General features: G+C 37.9%; 1 protein-coding gene across 1 annotated transcript in view; it reads right to left on the bottom strand.

Annotated features, from left to right (window-relative positions):
* LOC132547448 (bone morphogenetic protein 2-like) overlaps positions 1–5480 on the bottom strand; it is a 33618-nt gene extending 28138 nt beyond the window's left edge. Inside the window, exon 1 of the mRNA XM_060211203.1 lies at positions 5153–5480. Within this exon, the coding sequence (XP_060067186.1) occupies positions 5153–5480 (328 nt within the window). The remainder of the gene's footprint in view (positions 1–5152) is intronic.
* Between the last annotated feature and the right edge of the window lie 8153 nt (positions 5481–13633).

Genomic DNA, 13633 nt, shown 5'->3' with positions numbered 1-13633 from the left:
AGAACAGTATTTTGTACAGATAATACCAATGTTATCGGGTCTATGATTTCTAGAACAGTATTTTGTACAGATAATACCAATGTTATCGGGTCTATGATTTCTAGAACAGTGTTTTGTACAGTGTTCCGTTAATGTCTATTTTCAGGTATCACTCATTCTCTCCCTCGCACAAAACGTTAAAAATGAGAACACGCATGTAAAGAACGAAAGTGCTACAATACTCTCGCTTTTTATACCTACACACAACAAGGGATTGAAGAATCAGTAGCGAAGGTGCTACGCTAGTTTCATTCCCTCGATATCGTTTTCTCACACCTCAACATCATATTCTAGACCTTCAGTATCGTGTTCTCACACCTCGACATCATATTCTAGACATTCAGTATCGTGTTCTCACACCTCGACATCATATTCTAGACCTTCGGTATCGTATTCTCACACCTCGACATCATATTCTAGACCTTCAGTATCGTATTCTCGATAATGTATTCTGTTTCCTCGATATTATATTAACTTTTCTCGTCATCGACTTAGCTCATTCTCTCCCTAGCCTTCCTGTTTTCGCTTCAATGTTCCTTCGATACGATAGCAAGGGAGCAAAATAAAAACCAAATTATTGCATTGTCATATCTTGACCTCTTGCATCTCCTCCTTTCACAGTCGTTGAGTAAACAGTGTTGTATTTGGGTGTCGGTAAATCACACGATCGTGAACGCGGTCAGGATGCGTTTGTCAGTGGAGCCCTAGTGTTATTGCAGGAGTGATCCTACAGATAACGAGGTCTACACGATTCTACAAATACTCCGTCGATTTTTTTTTTGGGGAGGGGGGTTGACATCATAAAAAGAAAACAACGAGTGAACTTGTAAACCTCAGATATCCTTCATGGCCTGATCTTACAGAACAATGGGAATAATAAAACATCGGCAGCCAAACCGACCAGTAACAAGATTGGCAGTTAAAAAGTAACGAGTTCTGAGAATATGTACCACAAACATGCACTTAGGTACTCCCAAATAATCATCTAGTACGGGAAAAAGTACATTTCCAGTTCATTAACCCTTTAGTGAACTGTAGGTGAGGAACTAATACACACGGTATACAGTGTGCTGTACCAAGGTATAGATACACACGGTATACAGTGTGCTGTAATGAGGTATAGATACACACGGTATACAGTGTGCTGTAGTGAGGTATAGATACACACGGTATAGTGTGTGCTGTAGTGAGGTATAGATACACACGGTATACAGTGTGCTGTAATGAGGTATAGATACACACGGTATACAGTGTGCTGTAGTGAGGTATAGATACACACGGTATACAGTGTGCTGTAGTGAGGTATAGATACACACGGTATTCTGTGTGCTGTACCAAGGTATATAAACACACGGTATGCAGCTTGCTGTAGTGAGGTATATATACACACGGTATACAGTGTGATGTAGTGAGGTATATAAACACACGGTATACAGTGTGATGTAGTGAGGTATATAAACACACGGTATACAGTGTGCTGTAGTGAGGTATATATACACACGGTATACATTGTGCTGTAATGAGGTATAGATACACACGGTACACAGTGTGCTGTAGTGAGGTATAGATACACACGGTATACAGTGTGCTGTAGTGAGGTATAGATACACACAGTATAGTGTGTGCTGTAGTGAGGTATATATACACACGGTGTACATTGTGCTGTAATGAGGTATAGATACACACGGTATACAGTGTGATGTAGTGAGGTATATATACACACGGTATACAGTGTGCTGTAGTGAGGTATAGATACACACGGTATAGTGTGTGCTGTAGTGAGGTATAGATACACACGGTATACAGTGTGCTGTACCAAGATATATAAACACACGGTATACAGCTTGCTGTAGTGAGGTATATATACACACGGTATACAGTATGTTGATCCTGATTGAGGTGGTCTTAAGGTTGGCGAGATGTAATTTCCAATGATATATATTATCATAAGATAAAACTAATCTGTTTTTCGAAGATAGAGCAGTATTTGATATGTGTGTACCTGTAATCAAACTGCGTACCTGTAATCAAGTTAGGACAGTCATATGACACAGCCCCAAACGTTTTATTTTACAGGTGACAACTCCACAGGTAACCCCTCTGTGGCGTTCGTCTTTATGCGATACACCTGCATGTACACATTTCGCACCTGCGAGGTTAAGAAACTCGCTAATTCAATCCGATAGAGACCCCCTACATCAACGGTCTATCTTGATGCTATAACACCTTTTATGAGAAACAAAAGTGCTTTCTTTTTTCTTAAAACCAACACATATGGTTTACAATGTTACAGAGTTTGACAATGATTATATACGTATGTAGTTTACTGTGCCATGCTTAACACCCGGGTACTTTACATCAAAATCACGACTCTCTTTGGTGTACATACATACCTATACCGGACCAAATTCTCACTGGCGCCAACTTGGATATTTACTGTTATGTTTATTTAAAATATTTAAAGTAATTATCTGATTGATATTATATCTTTAATGAACGAATTACGAACACTCCCCAGTTGAGTTTTTACAACCAGTTTTATATTCGCCGTGTGTAAGTGCTCCACCACGATATCAAGTGTCACAATGACTGGAAATATACATAATAACAAAATCTCACAATTAGTAACACGGATACAGGTATTTTTTTTCTCTCCGTCACATAATTATCGAGATTTTCAGCGGTTATTAACACGCGCAGTTATAAGATATTTTTGTAAAGCCTGTCCGTCTCTGATGATCTCTGATAATATGTTCACTCCGGTAATGTGTAAGAATTCTCCCTGATTGATGATGTGTAGATAAATTCCCTGATGATGTATAAAATACACTCCAGAGATGTAGAAGATAAACTCTGATGTTATGTTAGATAAACTCTGATGATGTATAAGATAAACTCTGATGATGTATAAGATAAACTCTGATGATGTTTAAGACAAACTCTGATGATGTATAAGATAAACTCTGATGATGTATAAGATAAACTCTGATGATGTATAAGATAAACTCTGATGATGTTTAAGATGAATTATGATAGTGTATAAGATAAACTCTGATGATGTATAAGATAAACTCTGATGATGTATAAGATAAACTCTGATGATGTGTAAGATAAACTCTGATGATGTTTAAGATAAACTCTGATGATGTATAAGATAAACTCTGATAACGTGTAAGACAAACTCTGATGATGTTTAAGATGAATTATGATAGTGTATAAGATAAATTCTGATGATGTGTAAGATAAACTCTGATGATGTATAAGATAAACTCTGATGATGTGTAAGATAAACTCTGATGATGTTTAAGATGAATTATGATAGTGTATAAGATAAACTCTGATCATGTGTAAGATAAACTCTGATGATGTTTAAGATGAATTATGATAGTGTATAAGATAAACTCTGTTGATGTGTAAGATAAACTCTGATGATGTGTAAGATGAATTCTGATGATGTTTAAGATGAATTATGATAGTGTATAAGATAAACTCTGATGATGTGTAAGATAAACTCTGATGATGTTTAAGATGAATTATGATAGTGTATAAGATAAACTCTGTTGATGTGTAAGATAAACTCTGATGATGTGTAAGATGAATTCTGATGATGTTTAAGATGAATTATGATAGTGTATAAGATAAACTCTGATGATGTATAAGATAAACTCTGATGATGTGTAAGATAAACTCTGTTGATGTGTAAGATAAACTCTGATGATGTGTAAGATAAACTCTGATGATGTTTAAGATGAATTATGATAGTGTATAAGATAAACTCTGATGATGTGATAAGATAAACTCTGATGATGTTTAAGATGATGTTTAAGATTATGATAGTGTATAAGATAAACTCTGATGATGTGTAAGATAAACTCTGATGATGTTTAAGATGAATTATGATGATGTTTAAGATGAATTATGATAGTGTATAAGATAAACTCTGATGATGTATAAGATAAACTCTGATGATGTGTAAGATAAACTCTGTTGATGTGCAAGATAAACTCTGATGATGTGTAAGATGAACTCTGATGATGTGTAAGATAAACTCTGATGGTGTTTAAGATGAACTCTGATGATGTGTAAGATAAACTCTGATGATGTGTAAGATAAACTCTGATGATGTATAAGATAAACTCTGATGATGTGTAAGATAAACTCTGATGATGTGTAAGATAAACTCTGTTGATGTGTAAGATAAACTCTGTTGATGTGTAAGATAAACTCAGAAGACGTGTATGATAAACTCTGATGATGTGTAAGATGAATTCTGATGATGTTTAAGATGAATTATGATAGTGTATAAGATAAACTCTGATGACGTGTAAGATAAATTCTGTTGATGTGTAAGATAAATTCTGTTAGTGTATATGATAAAATATAAGATAAATTTTGACGATTTATGAAATTGTTCTCTCTATTCAGATACAAGATAAAGTATGATGACGTTGAGGATATTCTCTGATGATGTAAACGTTAGTTTTATAATACATAACGTTTACTGTCCTTTTTAGGGAACAGTGTAGACTGATATAAATTGTTTAATCGCTCTACCGGTAGCTCGCATGATAGTCACAGCGAGACTTTTTGTACTGGTCAAAGCAACGCACGACGTGTGGAGTCGGAATAGTACGGTGTAGCATCAGTGTCTGGCACCGTCTGTTTTAACTGTGATACAACTCACCAAAGTGTTAAGACAGTTTTCAAATAAAACCTATTGCTTGCAATTATTGTGAAAGCCATGTGTTTCGCCTTATAGCTTAAATGGATGAAGAGTTGGAACATCACCGGGATGTAACACCTACTGCCGACATACGTTGTGTGAAGAGATGTGCGGCAGTTTAGTATCTTGGCGGAGTATACTTGACTTAAATTAAAATGATTAGGACATCCTAATTAAAACGATCGGAAAATGAATTTTCATAGTTGGTATTTATTATCGTTCGAGTGGGTGATAAGCGTTATGTGCCGAAATGTCGGCTCTTCTGTAATTGTACCAACACTTAATAATGGAAATCATATTAACAGCTCTAAGGAAGGTTACACGTATTAGATGATAACTAGGTAAATAGTATCTTAATATATCCTCACTTAATGTACTTCTCCGACTTACCTCTGTCAGGGAAACTCCTGATAACGTCAGCCCTGTATGGGCTTTCCCGTTTGACCAATCCTCCCGGTTCTGTGATGCTAGCGTACAGGTCGATCATAAACTGGGGAGGGGATTTATGGATAACCCGGGCCGGGACCCTATCTATCCCGAAAAACCTGGACAGTCTTTCGATCACCTCCGTTTGGTTGGAAGACTTAGCAGAGGGGGTCAAGCCCGCAGGCACTTTCATGCGCGCGTGCGAAGGTATTCCAAAACCAACAACAACGAATAAAACTATCACTAAAATCCGTCTGTTTCCGAAATGTCTCGTTAATACTTTCCCAATCATTGTTTTCTGTTACCTTAGACTGATTCTGACAGCCTTTTCCCTGGTGAGGATGGAGGCAAGTCGTCCATGCATGTATAAATATTGCGGTCGCGGAGCCAGTATTGGCTTGGATTACCCTGTGGGCGATATATCAATACACAATTCCTGACATTTAGGTTCTGTTAAAGTGAAAGAACACACACACTAGTAAGTCGGTCTGGGGCACTGTCATGATACAATGCTGTGAACGCCTCATTGTTCTGCACTTTAAGTTTCGGTTTTCCCACATTGTTAGATATTTGGAGTTGTGGCCAGTATCAAAAAGGTATTGTAATGACCTCCAGTGTCCAGGACATCGGCACACCTGCGAACACTTGTATCCTGGGCTAAGTCCAGTGAGTCGCCACCTGGTACACCTTTCCAGGCATGACACCGTCAGTATTGCAGAGCTCGGGAACTACACGTGTTTCTGGTCAAAAACAACTAACATACACACTCCGGGAAAAAATTGCCTGTCGTTTAACTGGACCAATGTGTCATTCATACATCCATATTCAATGTGATTTTACGATGAATATTGTTTCATTGAGAATCAAAAACATCGTGCTTTTCGAAGCTTTTATGAATAACAAGGTAGGAATTTCTATGACAGAATCGTAGAGTGTGGTGTTGGTGTGCGTTCGATTAGCTCCTCCCCCGCCGACTCCCATTGGCTAAGGGAATATGCTTTCCACTTGAGCGATTGCCGACAGTTTACTAAGATATCTCATTTTCACAACCACTGTTTGTGTCCATCTCGTGTTACCACCTTTAACAGCCGAGACCCCTTGTCAGTAGTTAGCATGATAAAGGGCAAAAGTTGGTTTTAGTGTAGCGATCATTTACTCCGACACAAAGCTAGCCAATTGACGCGCACCCCACTACTAACCCCTAGTAATGAGCCTGGTTCACCACCTACAAATTTACCTGTTACACTCCCAGTTGAAACACACGTTTTATTAGCAGGTTACGAACTAAGGTTGACGTTTGAATTTTGTGTTGTTGTAATTTACACAAGGACTATTCAAACAAGATAATTTTGTTCTTTATACCAGAAATTACAGATGGCGATATCCGGTTACTGGAGTCGATCCATTGGCTGTGATATATTTTAGCGAGCGACATGATTACATGGATACAGATATTGGAATGGTCACATATTTCGATATTTCTTGTTGTGGTTTTATATTGATTCGTTGTAATAACGATCGGTTACGTATTAAGAATTAACACCATCGCTTTAATGACGTCACATTAAGTGTCGTTTCCTTTTCCACCCGAAGAGATGACTGATGTCAATATTTGGCCGTCTCGTCCCGTGGTCCTCGTTCGATTAGCCACACACATCATAAAAACAAATATCTGAGATCCGATGTTAAGCAAATGTTACCTTTTCTAACACAAGTGTTCTCCTTAAAGATCAGTAGTGGGTGCCCCTCCTTTGCTATCTATTCGGAGTTATTTACAAAACATGATATGTACATTCATAAAACTATTCTCAGTGCTATCCGGCAAACAAGAAATGGAATTTTCAGTTCAGGTTCCCAGGATAAACGTACTACAAACCTTAAGGATATATCGATTTCTCCCCGTCCACTTCCGGTTATATTCATTATCGTTTTCCCGAATTAGATATGGGACAACGTTGTGATATTGGTGAATTAATTATCATTGTTTGCCTGGCGTTGATTTTTAGAGATTTACCCACACGTTACAATGTATACTTAAGTACGGATGACGTAGGTAATTAGGAGGAACACGTTTGGACCTAAATCCGCCAGATCAAGCCTTACAGCGAGGGATTTTTTCTGTGATTTCAAGGGGTAGTGGTGTTTGTGTAGGAAGGCTGTGATTGGGAGTTTCCAACATCTCGCTAGAACTTCATTCAATCCCCCTTGTCCTTTATCCAAGTAGAATCTTATCTCCTGAAATTTAGGGGCAAAATCGAGTCTAAATCATGTGATGATAATACAGTTGTGTCTTTATTTGTTTTATGTTTAGGAAAGTCTGTACGCTACACTATGGATAATAAAGTAACTAATGTTCAATGAGGACGGTAAGTCAGAATAATTCTCTACAATTTCTGATGGTGTGAGTAATAGCTATGCTGTTTGGTAAATGTAGGTAGTATCCGTGATGTATGTGTGGGTAGTATCTGTGATGTATGTGTAGGTGGTATCTGTGATGTATGGTTAGTGTGGGTAGTATCTGTGATGTATGGTTAGTGTGGGTAGTATCTGTGATGTATGTGTGGGTAGTATCTGTGATGTATGTGTGGGTAGTATCTGTGATGTATGTGTGGGTAGTATCTGTGATGTATGTGTGGGTAGTATCTGTGATGTATGTGTAGGTGGTATCTGTGATGTATGGTTAGTGTGGGTAGTATCTGTGATGTATGTGTGGGTAGTATCTATGATGTATGGTTAGTGTGGGTAGTATCTATGATGTATGGTTAGTGTGGGTAGTATTTATGATAACTGGTTAGTGTGGGTAGTATTTATGATAACTGGTTAGTGTGGGTAGTATTTATGATAACTGGTTAGTGTGGGTAGTATTTATGATAACTGGTTAGTGTGGGTAGTATTGATGATAACTGGTTAGTGTGGGTAGTATTTATGATAACTGGTTAGTGTGGGTAGTATTGATGATAACTGGTTAGTGTGGGTAGTATTTATGATAACTGGTTAGTGTGGGTAGTATTGATGATAACTGGTTAGTGTGGGTAGTATTTATGATGTATGGTTAGTGTGGGTAGTATTGATGATAACTGGTTAGTGTGGGTAGTATTTATGATAACTGGTTAGTGTGGGTAGTATTTATGATGTATGGTTAGTGTGGGTAGTATTTATGATAACTGGTTAGTGTGGGTAGTATTTATGATAACTGGTTAGTGTGGGTAGTATATATGATATATGAGAGTGGGTAATTTATGATAACTGGTTAGTGTGGGTAGTATATATGTATGGTTAGTGTGGGTAGTATTGATGATAACTGGTTAGTGTGGGTAGTATTTATGATAACTGGTTAGTGTGGGTAGTATTTATGATGTATGGTTAGTGTGGGTAGTATTGATGATAACTGGTTAGTGTGGGTAGTATTGATGATAACTGGTTAGTGTGGGTAGTATTTATGATAACTGGTTAGTGTGGGTAGTATTGATGATAACTGGTTAGTGTGGGTAGTATTTATGATAACTGGTTAGTGTGGGTAGTATTGATGATAACTGGTTAGTGTGGGTAGTATTGATGATAACTGGTTAGTGTGGGTAGTATTGATGATAACTGGTTAGTGTGGGTAGTATTGATGATAACTGGTTAGTGTGGGTAGTATTGATGATAACTGGTTAGTGTGGGTAGTATTGATGATAACAGGTTAGTGTGGGTAGTATTGATGATAACTGGTTAGTGTGGGTAGTATTGATGATAACTGGTTAGTGTGGGTAGTATTGATGATAACTGGTTAGTGTGGGTAGTATTTATGATAACTGGTTAGTGTGGGTAGTATTTATGATAACTGGTTAGTGTGGGTAGTATTTATGATAACTGGTTAGTGTGGGTAGTATTGATGATAACTGGTTAGTGTGGGTAGTATTGATGATAATGATAACTGGTTAGTGTGGGTAGTATCTATGATGTATGGTTAGTGTGGGTAGTATTGATGATAACTGGTTAGTGTGGGTAGTATTTATGATAACTGGTTAGTGTGGGTAGTATTGATGATAACTGGTTAGTGTGGGTAGTATTGATGATAACAGGTTAGTGTGGGTAGTATTGATGATAACTGGTTAGTGTGGGTAGTATTTATGATAACTGGTTAGTGTGGGTAGTATTGATGATAACTGGTTAGTGTGGGTAGTATTGATGATAACTGGTTAGTGTGGGTAGTATTTATGATAACTGGTTAGTGTGGGTAGTATTGATGATAACTGGTTAGTGTGGGTAGTATTGATGATAACTGGTTAGTGTGGGTAGTATTGATGATAACTGGTTAGTGTGGGTAGTATTGATGATAACTGGTTAGTGTGGGTAGTATTGATGATAACTGGTTAGTGTGGGTAGTATTTATGATAACTGGTTAGTGTGGGTAGTATTTATGATAACTGGTTAGTGTGGGTAGTATTTATGATAACTGGTTAGTGTGGGTAGTATTTATGATAACTGGTTAGTGTGGGTAGTATTTATGATAACTGGTTAGTGTGGGTAGTATTTATGATAACTGGTTAGTGTGGGTAGTATTTATGATGTATAGTTAGTGTGGGTAGTATTTATGATAACTGGTTAGTGTGGGTAGTATTTATGATAACTGGTTAGTGTGGGTAGTATTTATGATGTATAGTTAGTGTGGGTAGTATTGATGATAACTGGTTAGTGTGGGTAGTATTTATGATAACTGGTTAGTGTGGGTAGTATTTATGATAACTGGTTAGTGTGGGTAGTATTTATGAAAACTGGTTAGTGTGGGTAGTATCTGTGATGTATGGTTAGTGTGGGTAGTATTTATGATAACTGGTTAGTGTGGGTAGTATCTGTGATGTATGGTTAGTGTGGGTAGTATTTATGATAACTGGTTAGTGTGGGTAGTATTTATGATAACTGGTTAGTGTGGGTAGTATTTATGATAACTGGTTAGTGTGGGTAGTATTGATGATAACTGGTTAGTGTGGGTAGTATTGATGATAACTGGTTAGTGTGGGTAGTATTGATGATAACTGGTTAGTGTAGGTAGTATTGATGATAACAGGTTAGTGTGGGTAGTATTTGGTATGTATGTGTGGGTAGTATATGTGATGTATGGTTAGTGTGGGTAGTATCTGTGTGTGGGTATGTAGTGTGGGTAGTATCTAATGTAGTGTGGGTAGTATCCCTCAGTGTGGGTGTATGGTTAGTGTGGGTAGTATCTGTGATGTATAGTTAGTGTGGGTAGTATCTGTGATGCCTGTGTGGGTAGTATCTAATCCCTCAGTGTGGGTAGTATCTAATCCCTCAGTGTGGGTAGTATCTAATCCCTCAGTGTGGGTAGTATCTAATCCCTCAGTGTGGGTAGTATCTAATCCCTCAGTGTGGGTAGTATCTAATCCCTCAGTGTGGGTAGTATTCATTAGATCTGTTTGGTATCTAATCCCTCAGTGTGGGTAGTATCTAATCCCTCAGTGTGGGTAGTATCTAATCCCTCAGTGTGGGTAGTATCTAATCCCTCAGTGTGGGTATATGTGTGGGTAGTATCTAATCCCTCAGTGTGGGTAGTATCTGTGTGTATGTGTGGTAGTGTGGGTAGTATCTGTAATCCCTGTGTGGGTAGTGTGGGTAGTATCTGTGATCCCTCAGTGTGGGTAGTATCTGTGATGTATGTGTGGGTAGTATCTGTGATGTATGTGTAGGTAGTATCTGAGATGTATGGTTAGTGTGGGTAGTATCTGTAATGTATGGTTAGTGTGGGTAGTATCTGTGATGTATGTGTGGGTAGTATCTATGATGTATGGTTAGTGTGGGTAGTCCCTGTGTGGTATCTGTTAGTGTGGTATATCTATCCCTCAGTGTGGGTAGTATCTGTAATCCCTCAGTATGGTATAGTGTGGGTAGTATCTGTGAGTGTGTGGTAGTATCTATCTGTGTGGGTATGTGTGGGTAGTGTGGGTGATGTATGTGTGGGTAGTATCTAATCCCTCAGTGTGGTAGTGTGGGTAGTGTCTGTAATGTATGGTTCAGTGTGGGTAGTATCTAGATCTGTATGGTTAGTGTGGGTAGTATTTATCTGTTTGGTATAATCTGGTCAGTGTGGGTAGTATGTGTGGTTAGTGTGGGTAGTATCTATCCCTGGTGTGGTGTGTAGTATCTATATGTATGGTTAGTGTGGGTAGTATCTGTAATGTATGGTTAGTGTGGGTAGTATCTGTGATGTATGTGTGGGTAGTATCTGTGATGTATGTTTGTGGGTAGTATCTGTGATGTATGTGTGGGTAGTATATATGATGTATGTTAATCCCTCAGTGTGGTAGTATCTGATAATTGTTATGTGTGGTAGTATCTATCCCAGTGTGTGGGTAGTATCTGTTTGTATAATCCCTTAGTGTGGGTAGTATTGATGTGTGGGTAGTATTCTGGTTAGTGTGGGTAGTATTTCCCTCAGTGTGGGTATAACTGGTTAGTGTGGGTAGTATTGATGATAACTGGTTAGTGTGGGTAGTATTGATGATAACTGGTTAGTGTGGGTAGTATCTATGATGTATGGTTAGTGTGGGTAGTATTGATGATAACTGGTTAGTGTGGGTAGTATTGATGATAACTGGTTAGTGTGGGTAGTATTGATGATAACTGGTTAGTGTGGGTAGTATTGATGATAACTGGTTAGTGTGGGTAGTATCTGTGATGTATGGTTAGTGTGGGTAGTATCTATGAGTGTGGGTAGTATTTATGATAACTGGTTAGTGTGGGTAGTATTGATGATAACTGGTTAGTGTGGGTAGTATATATGATGTATGGTTAGTGTGGGTAGTATTTATGATAACTGGTTAGTGTGGGTAGTATTGATGATAACTGGTTAGCGTGGGTAGTATTTATGATAACTGGTTAGTGTGGGTAGTATCTATGATAACTGGTTAGTGTGGGTAGTATTGATGATAACAGGTTAGTGTGGGTAGTATTTATGATAACTGGTTAGTGTGGGTAGTATTGATGATAACAGGTTAGTGTGGGTAGTATTGATGATAACTGGTTAGTGTGGGTAGTATTTATGATAACTGGTTAGTGTGGGTAGTATTGATGATAACAGGTTAGTGTGGGTAGTATTGATGATAACTGGTTAGTGTGGGTAGTATTTATGATAACTGGTTAGTGTGGGTAGTATTTATGATAACTGGTTAGTGTGGGTAGTATTGATGATAACTGGTTAGTGTGGGTAGTATTTATGATGTATAGTTAGTGTGGGTAGTATTTATGATGTATAGTTAGTGTGGGTAGTATTTATGATAACTGGTTAGTGTGGGTAGTATTTATGATAACTGGTTAGTGTGGGTAGTATTGATGATAACTGGTTAGTGTGGGTAGTATATATGATGTATGGTTAGTGTGGGTAGTATTTATGATAACTGGTTAGTGTGGGTAGTATTTATGATAACTGGTTAGTGTGGGTAGTATTTATGATAACTGGTTAGCGTGGGTAGTATTTATGATAACTGGTTAGTGTGGGTAGTATTGATGATAACAGGTTAGTGTGGGTAGTATTTATGATAACTGGTTAGTGTGGGTAGTATTGATGATAACAGGTTAGCGTGGGTAGTATTTATGATAACTGGTTAGTGTGGGTAGTATTGATGATAACAGGTTAGTGTGGGTAGTATTGATGATAACTGGTTAGTGTGGGTAGTATTTATGATAACTGGTTAGTGTGGGTAGTATTGATGATAACTGGTTAGTGTGGGTAGTATTTGGTATGGTTCGTGAATATTATGCAACACGTAATACCGTTGTATAAGTATTTAGTATTGGTATAAGATAGAGGATTCTATGGTAACAGAGTTTCTGAAAGAGCTGCATATTTCCGTTACTCTTGTCGAAACCAATAATGATCCTGCCACAAATTCATTTTAATTTCAAGTGTAGAAATGAAATATGGCGCAATTGTTTGCGCCGGCGGTATGATGTAAGGAGTTGGAGAGGGTGTGATCTGCCCCGACTACTGGCGTCGCCCAGCCTGCCTTAGTGAACAAAGAAACATAGATTTTAAACAACAACATATCAGATATCAATTGTGATTGTCAAGAATATACAGATCTGCTAAAATAAGTTGCCAATTTCTGTAAATATGTTTATTTATATCTTTGCAGAATACCCAACTAAGCATTATGTAGCAGACAATACTATCTCGCCGTTCAATACGCCTAGTGGGGGTTTTGTCGATGCAGTTTTAGTCTGTCGCCATATATGCACGATTTACACAATGCATGTGTCTGGTGCCACACGACCGATCAGGCGTGTTCTTTCTACAGACGAACAATACCAAAAGGCATTCCTGTCAGCGACCAACACTTCAGTCACACACATTTCTATATATAGTAGTAAATAATACGAAATTATTAAAAGAATCACCAATACTTGGTATATCACTTTTATCTGCACCAGGAACCTGTCCTGAAAGAG

Source organism: Ylistrum balloti, unplaced genomic scaffold, assembly GCF_031769215.1.
Source record: "Ylistrum balloti isolate Yb309-2 unplaced genomic scaffold, AGI_CSIRO_Ybal_v1 Utg369954, whole genome shotgun sequence".
Taxonomy (NCBI): Eukaryota; Metazoa; Mollusca; class Bivalvia; order Pectinida; family Pectinidae; genus Ylistrum; species Ylistrum balloti.
The sequence above is the reverse complement of the archived record's forward strand: the minus strand, read 5'-3'. Positions and strand labels throughout refer to the sequence as shown.